This window comes from Buteo buteo, chromosome 1, assembly GCF_964188355.1.
Source record: "Buteo buteo chromosome 1, bButBut1.hap1.1, whole genome shotgun sequence".
NCBI lineage: Eukaryota > Metazoa > Chordata > Aves > Accipitriformes > Accipitridae > Buteo > Buteo buteo.
In genome coordinates this window covers 61,661,456-61,679,485 of record NC_134171.1, presented here as the reverse complement: position 1 = coordinate 61,679,485, position 18,030 = coordinate 61,661,456, and the positions used below count along the sequence as shown (strand labels likewise).

At 40.4% G+C, this 18,030-nt stretch overlaps 1 protein-coding gene and 1 long non-coding RNA gene across 11 annotated transcripts in view; one reads left to right on the top strand and one right to left on the bottom strand.

Moving 5' to 3' along the window:
• The window catches only part of TECRL (trans-2,3-enoyl-CoA reductase like), a 69,031-nt gene that overhangs the window by 49,291 nt on the left and 1,710 nt on the right, over positions 1 to 18,030 (bottom strand). For 5 of the 9 annotated variants that reach the window (XM_075033514.1, XM_075033481.1, XM_075033473.1 and 2 more), the window contains exons 2-3: positions 7,596 to 7,730; positions 4,571 to 4,622 (exon numbers count right to left, since the gene is read on the bottom strand). In XM_075033514.1, the coding sequence (XP_074889615.1) occupies positions 4,571 to 4,622; positions 7,596 to 7,730 (187 nt within the window). Of the gene's footprint in view, positions 1 to 4,570; positions 4,623 to 6,535; positions 6,647 to 7,595; positions 7,731 to 18,030 lie in introns of all 9 variants that reach the window. The other 4 variants (XM_075033535.1, XM_075033504.1, XM_075033525.1 and 1 more) reach the window with 3 other exon arrangements.
• LOC142028706 (uncharacterized) lies at positions 11,726 to 15,660 on the top strand. 2 transcript variants are annotated; one of them, XR_012649691.1, is made up of 3 exons: positions 11,740 to 11,925; positions 13,279 to 13,602; positions 15,369 to 15,660. It is a non-coding gene; the product is annotated as an uncharacterized LOC142028706 (long non-coding RNA). The 2 variants fall into 2 exon arrangements; XR_012649681.1 differs by lacking the exon at positions 15,369 to 15,660 and having other exon boundaries at positions 11,726 to 11,925; positions 13,279 to 15,130.

Genomic DNA, 18,030 nt, shown 5'->3' with positions numbered 1-18,030 from the left:
TGGCTTCTGGGGAACATGCAGGATGAGAGCAGTAGGTGAAACCTGGCACATTAATGCATCCCAACACACTGCCCTACAGCCTGTAAGGAGCAGGCTAAAAGAGAGATTGGTCCCCACCACGAAGAAGGAATTGCACTGTCTTTCTCCTTGTCCTCTCTCGAGAGGAAAGCAACAGAAAATATTTCAGTGGTTTTCCAGGGAGCATAGCTCTTAGGATCGCTGTAGAAATACCTGTAAGAAGCAGTTGTAAGATGGCATAGCAGACTTCTGAAGCTTCATAGTGTCCAGAAATGATGTTGTTTATTCTTGAGTGCCATCTACTGACAATTTCTTTCTTAATGATTTACTTTCATTGACATTGCTTATTTTAAATGCCCTATGTAACATCTGTTAGTTTAGATGGAAGGGCCTGCAATTTTGGAGCTAAAAGTTTAGGAGTTAGTATTTTACTGAGACAGCCAGCAGCTTGTAATGTTCCTTATTCCTTGAGCGCCTCATTCCCCTCTGCAGACCGGGATACTCTGCACATGATGTTTTCAGTTCTCTCTTCAACTTCCCTTTTTCCTTCCACCCATCACCAGGCTTCATCCCATCTGCCCTTCCTTCCCTACCTGCTCCTTCCACCTAGAGGGCAATTTCTGGCCTCCCTAAGCTCACTCTCCTGATTTCAAAGAGTAGCTCTAGTTGTGCTACTTCCTTGTGCAGGAGGTTGCATCCATGAGTTTGTTACAGTATTGCTGAGATCTTATTTCCCGCTCTCCTTTCTGTTCTTCCTCTTCTTTCAAGAGCTTTTTCAGCAACTTTTGTGCAGTAACCTTGAAAATATTTAATGATCACTGACTCCACTATATTACCTGTTCTAGAGGTATTTTATTTTAGTTATGTGATACTTGAATTAGCATTATTATTACAGTTTTTCATTTTCTATCTGTAAGATTTCCTCCCCCACCAGTCCAATACATTTTGCAAAGATAAAAATAAATTAAAGGTGAAGAGTTATTGCCAAGGACAAGAGCTCACGAAGTTTAGCCTACAAGGTATTTCTCTCTCCATTGAAAACATAATCTTTCTAGATAAAGAAAATGCCAGGTACCTAATTCATCATAAGCAACTGAGAAAATGGGACAAGAGGCTTCCTTCTTATAGACTTAGGTTTTGGCTTGGTTTCACCTCTGCCAGCTAGCCAAAGGAATGAGGAAAACAGTAGTAAAGTCACCTAGTGCACAGCACCAATCTGAGCGAGGCTTCTTTGATCATACCCTACATAATACGATGTGATGGCCAGTAACACCCAGGCACTCAGCTGCCACTCAATTTCAGGCAGAAAACATCAAGCAGTAGAATTGTAGATATCTATCCACAACATACTTATACAGTGGAGCTCCTTCCCAGAGGATTTTGCTGAGGTCAAAACTGTAAGTAGGTTTAAAAAGGATTAGACAGATTCATGGTGGGCAGGTGTGATGTTTGCTATTAAGCATGACAGCCTGGATCTAACATCTGTTACAGAAAGCTCCTGTAGAGCTGATGGTTGGAAGGCTGCAACAGGGAAAGTGCTGTTCTCTGCCGACCCTGGTTGGTGTTGCCAGTCCCTGCCAGGGGCAGTGGCTACAGAGACTGGGGGCCAGTTCAAAACAGCAGTCTTCAGTCTGGAGAAAGCCTTTGAATTCCCATGGAAATAGCAGTTTTTCTTAAATGGTTATTCTCCACTAAGAGCTCATAGATCCCCAAATCTCCACTGATAAAACTGGGATTGCGCCCCTGAACTCAGTGCCACAGAAAGCACAGGGTTAGGCTTTGCCAGGGTTGTTTCAGTAGAGACAGTATTGCTGAAGTGAGGGCTGAGGAGTATTTCAGTATTTGTTCCTGGCCTTCTAAGTCCATATTCTGCCTTTCATATAAACACAGATCCAAACTAATGTTTGACTGACTTAGGAACTACTTAACAGTAACATATTATCTGTCACTTGCATCCCATTTCTTTTATTTTAATGATTAACAACCTCCTGTGCTGCAATTCATAATTCAGACTTTTTCCTCCTTTCTTGAATCAGGCGGTGAACACTGATCAGTGACAGACATGATGCTTGTGAAATTGCTGCACAGGGCTTCCTCTCACTGAAGGGCTGACAAGATACCAGCTGAGGAGAAAGCTTAATTGCATGGGTGATCAAAGGAGAATATATGAAGACAGGGAGACTGTAAGGGGGTGTGCGTAGGAGTGCGTTTTAGCAAGAGATTATAGGGGAACATGTGAATCTGGCACACGTGAAATGACAGAAATGAATGCATGAACTAGTACAAAATAGCATGCTAACCAAAGGCATCCACAGAGCAGCTTCAGCCCCTTCTCAGCTCTTGCCTAAAAGAACTGTATCCTATTAGCTGTCATCCTCCAAACTATATGAAGAGGAAAAAGTGAAGGTTTGCTCTTCACAAGTGGGAAAAGAGTAGGAGGGGAGAACCTCATGAGACAACAATAGCCAGGCTGAACTGGAAAAGAGAGATCAAAGCAAAGAGCTGGAACGGGAAGAAAGGACGTGGGGCACTGATATGGTGTACTCCTGGGAATGGGAGGAATTGGCATAAAAAACTGAGAACTGAAAAAGCATTGAATGCACAGGCCAGCCCTTCCATGTGCTATAGAACGCTGTACTGTCAGAGTTGCGGTTCATAGTTTGTATCATGCTTTGTTGTATTGCTTACTGTCTTCCTTTATACTCAGCTCCACTTACATCTCTGGGAGTATTTGAGGAGTAAGATGCCTCTAAATATGAAAACAGGCACCATTGAAATGTCTTATACACAGACTTGCACCATTTTAGCCCAAATCTATTAAAAACCTCATTACAGTCAAATTGGCATAAACCTTTGTGCCAGTGATCTTCAGCTGATTTAAGCTGCATCAATATAAATCCAGTTTCAATTGATTTAAAAGAGTCTAGGCAGAAATGCACTGCATTTCACAAACTGATGGGAGGACATACTCTTATGGAAATATTAAAACTTATGCGCCTAGTCTTTTCATATGCAGCTGTGGATTTTTGAACTTTTACCATTTTGCATTTTACAAGCCCTTACAGGAAGTGAAAAAAACTAGTTTTACAGCAGTCAGGTCAACAGCCTTTTGCTTTATCAACTGAACCTTTGTGCAACCACAGAAGCCTTCAGCTTTAGTTTTTTATAAAATTCTAACGACAGAGGAAGAGCATAATATTTCTTCTACTTACCCTACTCTGAACTCAGAGTATTAGTGTCTGACTAAACCTTTTTTTTGCAAAAGGCATCTAGCTTTTAGTTGAATACGCCCTTTTTTGTAAAACCAATGGAAGCCCATCATCTAAGATGCTTACTCCAAGAGTAAACCCTCCTGCCTCTTGGAACCAAATACCTCATTCCCAATTTGAGTTTCTCTGGCCTTCACTTCCAACCCTCAGTTCCTGTTGCACCTTTTTCTGCTCAACTAAATACCTCTGCAGTTCTAAGAAGTCCAGTTCAAGTTAATAGGCCTTGCATAGACCTGCACATCTCAAACATGAGTGACACTCAAGGTTACCAGTCCTCATCACAAGTAGCACCTTACTTCCCACAGGCAGAAGTGAGAGAAACATTTCTCAGTGTAGGAACAAGGGTGGCACAGTTAGGATCTCTGGAAACACAAATACAGCAGTATTTTGTCATTTCAGAACTCAAGGCACACTATACACACATATACATCCTGTAGGTTTCAGGTACATTTGGCCCCGCTCCCCAAAATCCTGGCCAGCAATTCAGTGGATAAAGCTAAATGCTATCAAATTTTGGCAGTTGGCTACTTTCATTGCTCTTTCTCCCACTTTTTTCAACCACCTCCCTCTAGTAAGGGCTGAAGGCGTGTGGTGAGAAGGAGGCAGAAAGGAAGCATCCACTAAAACTTCTCTGTTCTCTGGCAGGAAGAAAAGAGGGATTTTTGAGAACGATTGCTCTCATCTTTTCTCATGTACAAGGTCCATATTTGCAGTCTATGTGCAAAAATCAGCCTCTCCTCCACTATTTTCTCCCCTCCTCATGGATATGAAAAAAAAAAAAAAAATGGTACTAGAAGACAGGGAGGTTGTCCTGACCATTGAGGAACTGGACATGGCTGAGTCAGTTGAGAAGTCTGTCAGATTGCCTGGTAAGTCATTTAATCGCTCTGCGCTCGAGTTCCCCACTACAGTAGTTGTTTGGTCTACATGGTCTGTTTATGGCCAGCTTGAAACAGTCTGTTATTGCAGCTTATCTAATATAATACTGGGAGGGCAAACGCAGTTGTGGTCTTGAATTGACACCGAGTAATGTTAAAAAGAGGGTAGAAAAGTATTGCCGCTCATGGGCTGGCAGTGATAAATTATGCAGTCCTCTCCTTCCAGCCTCTCACACCTGTGATAGCTACAGTAGAAACTTAGTCCAAACACTGTTCTTATTTAGCACTGGAGCTGTCAAGCCAGTCTCAGCTTTCATGTGAGATTTCATGAAAAATAAATTTGTCAGTTTCTCCAAGCTGAAAGGCCTCTAACCATGCCTCCAGCCTGCTAGCCATAGTACTTACATGCTTTGTGAAATCTGTGCTTCACATCAAGAAGGGTAGATGATGGAGGTACCTGGAAAAGAAAACAAAATGCATGCAGATTAGTTTTTCTGTCTTCTTCACTGGAGGATCCCTTCTCCCCTCTTCTAATGACAAGATGATTCAATTTGTCTACAAGTTCCTTAGGCAATAATGAAGCAAATCAGCAAATTTGCTCTCACATGTTGATATGTTATTAAGGATTGTCCACATTTGATTTATACATTACCTGGACCGCCTCCACTTGGCCAATGGAAGGGTAAAATCCCAAGGGTCAAGAAGGAAAGCTGCTGGCCCCGCTTGAGGCAATAACTGCCCTCAAGATCAAACCAGTGGGACAACTTGAAGGGTTAGCTTTAAAGTTAGGTTCAAGCATGCTGGGGCACATCTCTTAGAGACATGAAAGGGTTTTTCTGAGGGGCAGGTTCTGTCCTTTCTGCCTGAAATGAATTTGCTTCTGCATGCTGTCGTTGATGTGCACTGAAGCAATTCAGGTGTCACAGTGTTAGATGTCAGTCTGGAGGCCTTTTAGGCTCTATTTTATTATGTATATTGATTTCTTAATACACTTTGTACAAAGTATCTGAGAAACACAGAATTTACTAGAGCAAAAGACTTAGAAGTACCTTACATTTACAAGAAAAGGCAATGGAACACTTCAGGAAGTAATATGTTGAGGTTGAGATTGAGGTGGCAAGAGGTAAGGGGGTCTGGTCTTTAACAAGACCATCCCTTTGCAGTTGACACTGATTTAATATTCTATGTTGTTCATTTAAGCACAGAGACTGAGAAGTAAATTGAACGGTGTCTTAATTATAGGGATCTGCTTTGGCTCTAGCAAGAGACCTCATTGCTGCAGTCAGACAGCAGAATGCAGAAAAACACCTTCCCTGGAAACTTTAGGCACCTGTGCAGCATAGGCTAATACCAGAATGAAGTAGTGGTGACATATAGCAAAATCTTGAGGAGCAGCAGAATTTCTTTGGGTTGAGGTAAAGAAACAGCCATAGCACCATTTTCCCTGGCTAGGTGCTCATTACCTCATTTACCTCATTTCCAGCTTCCCTCAGTCTAACCAGAATGTGGCAGTTTCCTGACACAGCCTCCTTGGCAGTTACAGAGGAACACAACAGTTCTGCTCTGCAGAAGCTTGTCTGTCTCTTCCCACCTAAAGGTTTCTATGGGGTTTGCTGGGCAATCCAACTCCTGTTTCATTGTATTAGTTAGAAACTCATACACTTAAGCATTAATCAACTTACTGAGCCTTGCTTAGTTCTTGGCACCATCTTTAGCCTGTAGCCCCAGTTCTTCCAAGTGTGATTAGTGATGTTTATCTATATATCTATTTTAGTTACTAGTGATATTAGTGAACTGTGACAATAACCATGAAAAAAATAGAGAAGAACATAAGAAATCCTGCTACTAGAGATCAGTCAGCACCTTAATGTAGGTTGTTTTGTTGAAAAGACTGAGTTCGGAGAAATACTGATGTAAGAAAATAAAACTGCTGACTCAAAAGCAACAAATCAGTACAGACAGAAAAGTTTTGCTCTTATATAATTTGACACCCCACGCAAATATACAATATATGTGCCACTAGTGCTTAGGAATAAGCCAATTTTTTTCCAGTAATAATATGAACTGGCAGAGAGCTCAATACAGATTTCAGTGATCTAAAGCTGTAAAATGATACCTGTGCTAAATGATATGTAAAGTTCAGATTTTTTCCTAGATTTTCCTTTGGGTTTTGATGAGAACCCTTTCTTTTCCACAGTTACAGAGGGTTTTACTGGGCATTGGAAAGGTCCTTATTTGAAGAAACTGCTGTAAGTGAACATCTACTTAAACCCTGATTTGTCTCTCTGATGTGCCTGCTGAGCGATGCCAACTCCACCCAAATCAAAGGCTGGGCCACTTGAAACCAAGGATGTACCCTTTCCCCCTTACCAACATCACCAAGGTCGGTGTTGCACCCAAACCATGTTGAACAGTACTGGGCCAGGAAAGGGACATTGCCCTTTGAGTTCCTGATGCCAGCTGGGTCTCTTTTCTTCCTGGCTACAGGGAACAATAGAAGAAGCCATCTTACCTTTCTCAGTTCAAACAGGAAAGAAAATATTTTATTTGTAATCGTTGCACTTAAGCCATTCCACGTAACATCCAGTAGAACAGCACATCTCCCATAGTCTACATGTGCCTTTTCTTGCAACGTGCATAACTGCTGTGCACTTGAATACAGGAGACGGAGGGGTTACGTTTTCAAAACCTCTAAAAATATCTGAAATTGCTTTCTCACGCCTGTGAGATCTGTAGCCCAGAATCCGTCAGATATGGATGCAAGTGCTGTTAGCTGGCAACAACTACACAGCGCACAAGACTGCAGACGAAAATCTGTCATGCATCCTAGTGCAGGGCAGATGTACAGGTTTTCAGAGATGGCATTGGCAGCTCAAGGACAGGGATGGTCTTTTCCAACGTGATGGAGGATGATCTGGCTTTCTAAATACAATATAAGCCGCATTACTGCAGGGCCTGCATCCCTACAGGAGATCAGTATCTCACCAATGCCGGGTTCTGGGAAGGAGTATGCAGGGCCAACCCATGCTCTGGAGAGCTGATCATCTGATTAAGTCAAGGGAACCTGAAAGACTGTTAAGCTTAGCACACTCACAGAGCAGTGCTAGCTCAAAACAGAGCCCACGGTCCCCATCTCCTGCACTCCTGAGTATGTGTTTTCTTCAGGGCAGCGCTGCCTTCAATCAGTGCAAAATTTCTAGTCCAGCCCTTCTTAGCCACTTTACCTTTACATCCCTCTCCCATTTTTCAACCTGAGGCTTTCAGTTCTTTCTCCCCTCCAAATCCCGCTATGCCAGGCATGGGATTGATATCACCTAAATTTAGCTGTCAAAAAATTACTGTAAGCTTGTGTTTTAGGTCTACCCATAGAACCATTCACATGCCTCAGGTGCTTAAAAGTTACAAAGTGCCTGCCAGGATCTGCGCTTACAATGAGCGAGCCGTACCAGTGAGCGCATCCACGTGGTGTGACGTGAACCACCAGGCACCACCGCCTCCCCGACCTCCAAAGCTGGTGCTTGAACCGCGTAGCTGCAGCTGGCAGGGACCGGGCTCCGTACCGCACCTTTGAGAGAGGCAGAGCTCATTAGCAAGAGCACTGCTGAGCCGGAGTACATCCAAGCTGCTTTAGGCTAGAGCTGGATTAAATCCTGCCAGCTCAGGCCCAGGCAGAGTGCATACTTGGTCGGTTCATCGCAGTCTGGCAGCTCTGCACGGCACCACGCTGTCCGGGCTGCATCTGCCCGGGGAAAGGCTGGAGCACACGTCCAGCCGGGAGGGCAGGAAGACATTTGTTTTATGGGCCAGCTGGCTTAGAGAAGGAGCCTTCCACTTGAGACAAGCTACACGGATAGCAAGTTGAAAAATAACACAAATACCTTCCACTTCAGAATGGGCTGTGACATAAAGGAATCACAGTGTCCTTTCCCAGGAAGAATAATGAGGCCATAGCCACAAAAGAATGAAATACATTTTTTTATGATCTTGATAATTCTGTGTCCTTTTTTTTTAAAGGCCTCATAAAACAACCAGTGAAGTTATAGTTTCTAATATTGATCAATGTGAAGATGGATGCTGAGACATCAGCTTACTACTAAGAGTGTCCTCTTCGTAGACCATTAATTATCTTTTGTTCTTTTCATTGTGCATCAATACAAGCTAAAGAATTGTAAGGACTGGAACAGTATCTGCTCTTATTACCCTTTGTACTAACTGAATAAAACACCCTGGAACATTTCACTGTAATTATTAGTCTTACTCTCCTTTTATTCTTTTAAATTATTTCTGAAAGTGTTCTAACCTTCCTTTTCCTCTATTTCAGCACTTTTCAACTTTTCCCTTTTCAAGGGAAAACAGAGTGAAAGACCACCCTTAGTTTATTTAAAACAAGACAGATTTCATTGTAAAAACACCTCTTACTTGGAACATATCTTCTATGTTTGATGGTCAAGCCAGTTTTCCCTCCAACTTCTTAACTTGTAGTCTAACACCAGATTTTAAGTATAGTTAACTTTCTGGCAAGTTTCTAGCATGTATAAGGTCCAAGACTACTTTTTCTCCACAAAAAAAATGTTATGAAGAAATGCAGATTTTACAGGTGTGGGTTGCGTTCATTACACTTCTCATTGAGAAAAGGATGATTTAAAAACCTCAAATCCTGTTTTTCCTGTACCTTCATAGCAAAAATACTTTTACTTTTCCATTCGAGGCAACTTTTCATTTCTTAGGAATTCAAGAATGAAAGGACCTTCTGGGTCATCCATTCCAGTTCTATCCTTCCTTTATGCAGCAGTGCACAAAGCATCACATTTCTTCTTAAGATTTAAAATACCGTATTAGTTACTTAGGCTACGACTCAAGGAAGAGCACTAAGTGGAAGATATTATGGGAACTTAATACTGCCTTTTGTGGGTGCAAGCTAATCAGGTAGTTATCCACTTTCATACCTCTTTCACATTTGTAAGTTAAGGAATTATAACAAATCTGGTGCTTTGTATGTAATTGCATCACACAGTTCTTGCACTAAGGAATTATTTTAGGGGTTAGAGGTTAGCAGAATATCAATAAGAATTTGAATAATAGAATTTTAGCAAACAAGTGATCTTTCATTCAATATTTCCCTTTGAATATTTTTTCTCTTTGTGACATGTCAGTACCACTGCACTGCTGAGTCACCTACTTTCCAACAGGCAGTCATTTTCTGTACTTGCAGGAATTCCAAAATTCTGCCACTCCAGCTGCTCTTTAACCACAGACAGCTCCATCTTCAGCCTGGGTAAATTTGTTCAAAAGGGTGATATCAGCTTATTGCAGCTGAGGATCTGACTCCAAAACAGATAACCACCTAATGGGAAAGCCAGGTAATTTCCAAATTCAGCACTCAACAAATACTTCTTCATTACTGCTTTTGCACCCTGTCCTTGCTTTGGGACCATGCTGTATTATTAGAAATCAGCAGCATTTCACTGAAAGTTAATCAGGAAAACACCTGTTCTAATTGATCTCTGTGTTTTGTGAATTTGGTTTTTAGATCAGATTACTTTTTCTTATTGTTATTTTTCAAAGACAGTATTAAAAATCTGGTACTGTTTTGCTGTAACCTTCCTCAGTATGTCCCACACTGCTCTCTTGTTAGCTTGGTGAACCAGTGTCCTGGTCATGTCCAAAGAGATATAAATAGATGAGCTCACTGTGGAGATGACATAGAAGTAACTACATACAGACAAATTTTGTCAGCAGCTACACAAAGGCTTTACACAGAATTTAATATTTTTCTCTGTAGACTGCAATGAACTGAACTGCCTACCAAACAGCTAGCTCTGATCTCAAGCCAGTTTTTCCAGAAACTGGATATATTTAGAACTATGGTTTTAGCTCAAGTTGGTTCCAGTATATGTGAGTAGAGGGCCATACCACCTAGCAATCTCCTAGATTATTACGTAGTCACATGAACTTTGGCATATGAGACAATCCAACTGACTAATATTTCCAGTGACTATGGGTCAAATTATCTAAGAATACACATAACCACATGCTTGCCGGGTGCAGTCATGTCAATTTACACTAGCCAAGTTTGTCTCTAAAGATGTTATATTGTTTTTGTACTGCTTGCTGAGTACTTATTTAAAAAAAAAAATAAAATCCTCTCCCTTTGCAAGAAGTTTTCAGAAAAAGTGTCAGACACCAGAAAGAGCTTTTTTTCCCTCTGCTAAAGATGACAGTGGAAGCAAAGAGAATGCAATCCATTAGCAGACAGAAGGCGTGCAGGCCATCCCTCAATTTACAGAATTCACCACGTTCGTCTATTTCTGAGCAAATCTGATTAGACCTGGTACTCCTCCGTGCCTTCTGACCTTTTGTTAAAGGGAACTGAGTAAGGTTGCCGTATTCACCTTGAGAGCTTAACAGCAGAGCCAGTCAGGAAGCCTCTGTCACAAAACTCTTCTACCAGGGAAATGGAATTGTTCTGGCAAAACTCTGGATGTGTAAATTTGTATTGACTTCAAACTTAAAAAATGAAATAGAAAATGTTTGTGTTTTTTTTTTTTAAATCCTGCTTCAGGAACATGCTGAAAATTCATTTCATTGTGTTATTTCCATTTCTTTTTATTTCTCATTGGTATGGAACTTTCATTACTTTTGCATTATTTTATGACACATCAATCATGATAGTGTAAAATAATATAACACATGGCTCTCATGCCATGGAAAATAACCCAATAGGAAATAATATGTATTTAAATCACTATTAAATTGTAAAATAAATTGCACTCAAAATGAAATATCTATTGTGTCATAACAGATTGAAATATTCCAAAATTAATTTGTAATACAATCTTTCCCAAATTCTACCTCATCAAAAATTCAAGACTTATTTTTTTTGCACTGTAATTTGCAAAGAAAACAACATTTGGGATATGCACTTTAAAAAAAAATAATTAATTTTGACCAGTTCCTTGCAGGAAGAAAGTGAGGTTTAGGGTTTTGTTTGGAGTTTGATTGCCAGTCCTAGCACAGATTAAATATATAGTTTAGCTGTGAAATCTCATTGAATTTGTCTTCCCTTTTCTAGCAAATGGCTGTAGAGGTTTATGTTTGCTTTTTTATACCTATGCAGGCTGCTAATATTTAAAATCAAGCAGTGCACCCAAGAAACTCAACCAATACTTAGCACAGGATAGTCACAAACTATCTGGGGGACTGCATGAAAACAAAAAGCAAGAGTGAGATCAACCAACTCCAAAGAAAATTCACAGGAGAACACGTATTGGCAAAACGAGAGGTTCTATGAGTAGCAGGGCTAATAAAGCCTTACTTTCTACTAATAAAGGACCTCAAAGCCTTTTCCAGCTACCCCATATCCCTTCCCTGTCTCCTATGGTGTTTCCACTGGGCAAGAAACATGTTTTGCTGCCAAGCACTTGCTGATTGCCCAGTCAGATTGAGCTGACAGCTGGCTACTGGCATACAGCAGGGGTGAAGGCTGCTCCCTGCTCTGGAACACTATCCTACCCAGTCACCTGTTTCCATTAGACAAGCTGGAACTAAGTAATCCTTTGAGCCTTTTTTTCCTCCCTCCCCACCTTCCAGATGTATTTAAATTTGGCCAGTAGGTCCAAAGTTATGTTGGGGAGAGCAGGCAGGGAAAGATGGAGAGACAGCAAGCCCCCTGTGGTCCATGAGGGGAAGTATGAAGCTGAGAAGCGGAAAGGAATGGGAAGAAACAAGGGTGATATATGAGAACAATTAGACATCATCAGGTCAGTTAGAAATCTAAGTACTTTTCACAATACCAAGTGCAACAAAGAGGTGCTTGCTGTACTTCTGGTAGAGATTCTCTGACTGCCACAATTTGTTCTCTTGTAGCACAAGAGCTGTATATATTAAAAAAGGAAAGCTTGTGTTTTAAGGACTTTTTAAAATCCAAAATTGTTTAAACATAGGCAGATATGTTCTAATGATAACATTAATATATACTGCCAGATATTTGTAGATCCATTACTACATGGCTCAGGTACTTTGTGAAGAATCACAGGTCTGATTTCAGAAAGAACCTGAAGCATGTTCTGATGGACCAATAAATCATGGGCAGCAGTATTTTAATGCTACAATAATGCCTATGTGAGATGCCGTTATACACCTAAATTTCCATCATGGGTTGTTCTGATTAACTATTAAAGTAACAAAACACCTACAGCTCCCTATGGTCTTATGTTGCTCCAATACACTCATAATTTGCAATAATCTGTGAATTATCTTTGATGCAATAAGGCAAACTTGCAGCTGGGGTAAAATGTCATAACTTTGTTGGGAAAGAGGACATTTTCACACTGGCTGGGAATCTGTCTCTACAGATACACTTTTGGCAATATTCACTGCTCTGGGAGCATAGCTGGCTTTTACTGTTGACCAGAAAGGCTTATATTCATGAAGAGCTGGAGCACCACTGGTGCCTCAAGAATTCATTCTCTTGTTTTCACTGAACTTTGAATCAAGCTTTAATTTTTTGGATGATTTATTATATTCCACTCTTTCTTTCTTCCCCACAGGCTTAGAATTTTCTATCTAAAATGAGAGATGTATAAAAGAGATGTATTTAAAGGCACTTCTAAGCTTTGAAAATTAGTATCAGCTGAAGCATTAGTCTTCTGTAGTATCTTCTGTAATTCTTTAAATTATCCCTTCACAAATGCTAAATGCCCTAAAGTTACCAGCTTCTCCCCTCCCCGGTCTCTCTCATCTAGGTAAATCAAAGGCCATTTTCCCAGATATTCCATTTAAAAATCCATATTGAAACAAGAATGGTGATGGCAAAGAGCAAGTAGAAATTAATATGTCTAGTTGCCTCTTTTCATCTGAAAGTATCTGTAGCTATATTGACATTAAAATGATATGAATTTCTAGTAGAGCAGGAAAAAATGAGTGTAATGCATTGCTTCAACAGAATTTGAATATGTTTACCCACTTTACCATGTGTAACTAATAACTGAGGAAGAAAATACTACTGTCATCCCCTCCAGCACTGGCAGGGTAGGCATAAGATTCAATTCTTATGGGCAAGAAAACACATAGACTTTATAACATATTTGTAAATGTAATGTATTTTCTTGCAGCACCTCCCAGCAGGGACCAGATCCCCACTGTGCTGGATCCTGTGAAAACATACAGTAAAAGACACAAGACACCATGAAATCCTCCTTCCAAAAGGAAGTAAAAAAGAGTACTTCCACAGCAAGGAGCCTATGTCCAGCTAGTTTTGTGTCCGTGTTCCTTCACCAGTATTGCTGTGGGAATCCCTAGTTTGTGGGACTCAGCATCAACGTGTGATCTTACCATGGAAGACCCCTCCTTTGACATAGCTGGTTATTCAGTCCCTTTGGGCATCTTTGGCATCAGAGGCAGGACATCTCTAATGACAGATTGCTTGAGTGAAAAAGGTGATGATCTTAAAAATTCTGTGTATGACATAAGGCCGCTGTGGAAGTGCACAGGTTCGGCTCATTCTCCACAAGGAAGAATATAGAGCCCTGTGAAGTGAAATATTGTATTTGCAAGATTTAGGAAAAAAAAGACTATATAAGGCAATGAAAATATTAATCTCTTTCCTGGGAAAGGACTTCTTTGCTATACTTCCCTAGAATGAAGCAAATGAAGAGAGTATGATGTAAAAGGCAATGTCCTGGTACTGCAAAGAGTTCTTTTGTAGAGTTTCATTGCCTACTTTAATGATTGTATTTGCTCACCTAAAATGAACGTGGTATGTCTAACCTCTAAGTCATGATGTGAGAAGTTATTTTTATTTGCTAGAGATGACTATGCAAAAGAGAGCTGGTGATGACTGTTCTTGGCTGCTCACTTTCTGTGACAGAGCTGCAACCCACAGGCGAGAGTAATAGATTTCTGATCCTGCAGACACCATTTCTGCATGCATCTGATTTTGCTGTCATGCCAGTGTAAATGCATTGTATTGTTAAGCCATAGTGAGCAGATACAAGGATGCTATTGTTTTAGGTGCTTTGCAAACAAAAATGCTTGTGAATTTGTGAATTCCTTCAGAGACAGACAAGCCTTTCAGAGTAGTCAGAATAAGCCCTAATTAATCTTTGGCAAAAGATGCAGTAATACATATACTGTGTAATATTTAACAGCAAGAAGAATTGTATATATAAGTGACTGGATTGATGCAGCCTCGTGTTATGCTGGGCATGACAAAAATGTGTAACAAAAAGGACAGGCCCCGTGCAAGCGTCCTTTAATTTCAGAAAAATAACAATGTTCACATGACTTTCATTGTAGGCATTGCACGGCATGTCTACACTCACAAACATATAGTTAAATATTCCTACAGTATATATCATTAACCACAGACATTTAACTATCAGTAACTGGGTTTTCCAAAAAGCTTTCAGTGGGAGAGGGCACTGGGTGCATGGAGAGCTGGCTTAAGGAACAGTAGGAAAGTAGCTTCCATCATCTTTACAGCACACAAAGAGAAGAGGCTCTTTCCTGCAGGCAAGCAACCTCTCTTCTGGAGGCCTTAAGAAGTTTTCTGGAAAGGAGGGCCACTGCATAGCGGCCAAAACCTGAGTTTGCACCTCTGACTATAGCTTAGCTTGCAAAATCATATAGCACAAAACTACTGAGCTCTAAGGCTTTTGATGGGAAAAAGCTTTCTCTGCTGCTTTCCCCAAAGGTGATTTATTCTGTAAAAACTATACTGTGTAACACTTTCTGCGTTAAAAGCAACTCATGCAAAATTAATTACATTGCACTATGTTTGTGGGAAAATACATTTTACTACAAGTTAATTTGGAGAAAAAAATATTATACAACGAATGCTATAACAGAAACAGTTATGAGTTGCCTTAACAGCATTTATAAATCAAATCACTGTACATCGATAACTTTAAAACTAACCTACATCAGGCTTTTGGAATAATGTACCAGTAAAAGAGTTTTTGAGTAGCTATGTATTTTTCATAAGTTGCGGCTCATGATGAAAAATGTGGCTTATTTGTTAAAAAATACAAAAAGGAATTATTTTCTTTCATTTTTAAGACTTGATGAATTTTGCATGTTCTGTCATTTTCTGTAGTTTTTTGGAAGTAATATGGGAGCCAAAATCCTTAGACATTTTGGGACTCTCTCACTGAAAACATTTCTAACAAGAAACCACTAATTACATGCCCTCTCCTCTTTACAGACAGATGGGAATTTCATCCATAGAAATTAATAAATTGTGAGGAAAAAAGGGACTTGTGATCATCGAGGCTCACCTGCTGTTTTACACTGGCCAAAGAAGAGATGTATTACTTGCTGAATATTTCTTTCGCTCCTTGAGCAAGAAACCTGTATGACTCGTGTTTCAATAACAGAACATCTTAAAAAAATGCAGTATTGATTTGCTTGTTGGAGAGACTGAAGATTCACCCACAAGATGCCCAACAGTTACTTATCACCCCTTGACTGACTGCCAAAACATGAGCCAAATTTCTTGGCTGAATTTGCCTGATGGTGGCTTTCAACCACCAGCTCTTGTAAGGCCTTTGCCTGCTTGGGTAAACGCCTTTCTGGTCTGAGAAATCCTCCACTGGGTCGCAGGGGGAATCTCGGGTCAGGCAAGATGCTCTGCGTACAGCCGAGCCGTGCGGTGTGCCTGCCTCCCTGCGGAGGGAAGGAAGGAGGGAAGGAAGGAGGGAAGGAAGGAGGGAAGGGAGGAGGGAAGGGAGGAGGGAAGGGAGGAGGGAAGGGAGGAGGGAAGGGAGGAGGGAAGGGAGGAGGGAAGGGAGGAAGACAGACCCAGGACTCCATCATTCAATCTGACCCGCACGCCTGGACTCTTGCCCTCCCGTGGGCAGTGCGCAGAGCAGGAGGCTGCTCATACCTCTCCTCCAAACCTCAGTGCCTTTTGTCCCCCCGGCTGCCATCACATCAGTGTGGATACCTCTGCTCACATGAGTACAGTCCCAGGGTACCTCCTCTGACCATTTATATACTGCTTTTAAGGATAAATGGATGGGGTTGTTGTGGCCTTGGCTTAAATTAGCTTTCCCTACTAACTCCTTTTTGAAGCCTTTTTCCAACTGTCAAAGGTAGACGCCTTTTGTCTATAAATTCCTGGTGTCTGCTGTCCCGCCAGAAGTAGTTTGGGGACATTTTGTAGAATAACTGGAAAAAAATTTTGAGACGCGTTTGCGTTTCCTCCCTTCTCTCCCCATCCCCAAAATCTGAAGCCTCTTCCCCGTGACATCTTACCTCAGAATTAATTTCTGTACCAAGAGCAAATATGGGGAAAAAGATCTCACACTGCTATTTCTTCTCTTTTATAATCTTCAGGTAAGTCACTGGAAAAGCTTGTGTGCACCAAACTACTTGCATAATGTCATATCCATAGCAGAGAAAGTCCCCAGAGCAGGTTGACAATATTAAATAAAAGAAATGATACTCCTATAAAGAATTTTATGTTCAAAGTACACATGTGCAAAATGAACTGCCAGTGTTGCTGATGCTTGTGAATTTACTTCAAGTTTTGCAAGATTAGGTATTTTTCTTCAAGACCCAGCTCCTGGAGGGGATGACTATGGGACAAAATATCTGGGGTGTTCCTCTTCTACTACTTTCTTTCAATATTTTTTTTCTGCCTTTCCTGACTGTGGAAGAGCCTGCAGTATGATGTGAATGTAACTTACAGGTTTAAAAACCAGGCAAATATGTATTTATTCTGTTCCTTTAAGACAATCTTAAAGACGATCAAGACCTTATAGTAACCACTCAGTTCACTTAATATAAGTGACTGATCCTTCCCCAAAGTATAAGATGGGTAAGAAAGCTAAAGGAAATAATGTTATTTTCATTTTATAGATGGAGGATTATTTCACAGTTACTTATGCTGAATCCAAAGTGTATTGATGTCAATTGATTCCTTGAGATCACACAGCCAAACACACCTCTTCTAAATCCCTGACACTGCATTGAGCACAAGACATCATTTATTTCTAGATACCGAAACTAGTTAGATGTATCATCATTTTGCAGACTTTACAGAGCTTCCACTAATCTGAATAGGATTCATATGTGTATGCAAGGGTCTCATAGAAACTAACCCTCTGGAAGCAGTGACTGGCATTTAACCACATAGCATTAATCATCTAATCATTCTGTCTGAGTTTCTATTAGGTGGAGAAAGAAGGGGTCTTCTCTCTGCCTTCATAATATATTTTGTCCCTTTAGATTTATTAATCTGAGAGTATTAAAAATGTATTTGCTAAATCATAATAGTCTGAACTACTAACAATATGCAATAAGAGTGTAAATACATACATTTTAAAATCTATGGTTCCTATTCTTTCCTATTATAAGTCCTGACAAGTAATTATTACATGCAACCTGAGAAATTAAGCTAATCATAATTATCTTACAACTAGAAAACAGGCATTAGAAGTGTCATGTTGGCTCTGTATCAGTGTTATATTTAATTAAGCAGAAGATTATGCATAATCCAGTAAAATGTTCTCGTTTGCTCTAATAACCAACTGAAATGAAGTTCACCAATACTAGCAAGTGTTCATGGAAGTACGGAACTCAACTTCTGTACTTTCAGGGTTGCCTTAGGAAGGGATTATCACAGCAAATTAAGGGACTTAGCCAGGTGAACGTGCATTCAAAATCCAAATTCTTTAGGCAGTCTTGGAAATCTCAGCCTTGCACTATACTTGCACAGATCCCTTGGTACTGTGCCAAAAAAAAAAAGAAAAAAAGGTCCATGCTGCTGGCCATGGCCATGTAAATTGAACATAGATTCCTGAACAGACACTTCCAGTTTAGTTATTGCTCCTCTGTGTGTATTTTATCTCTATATAGACAGT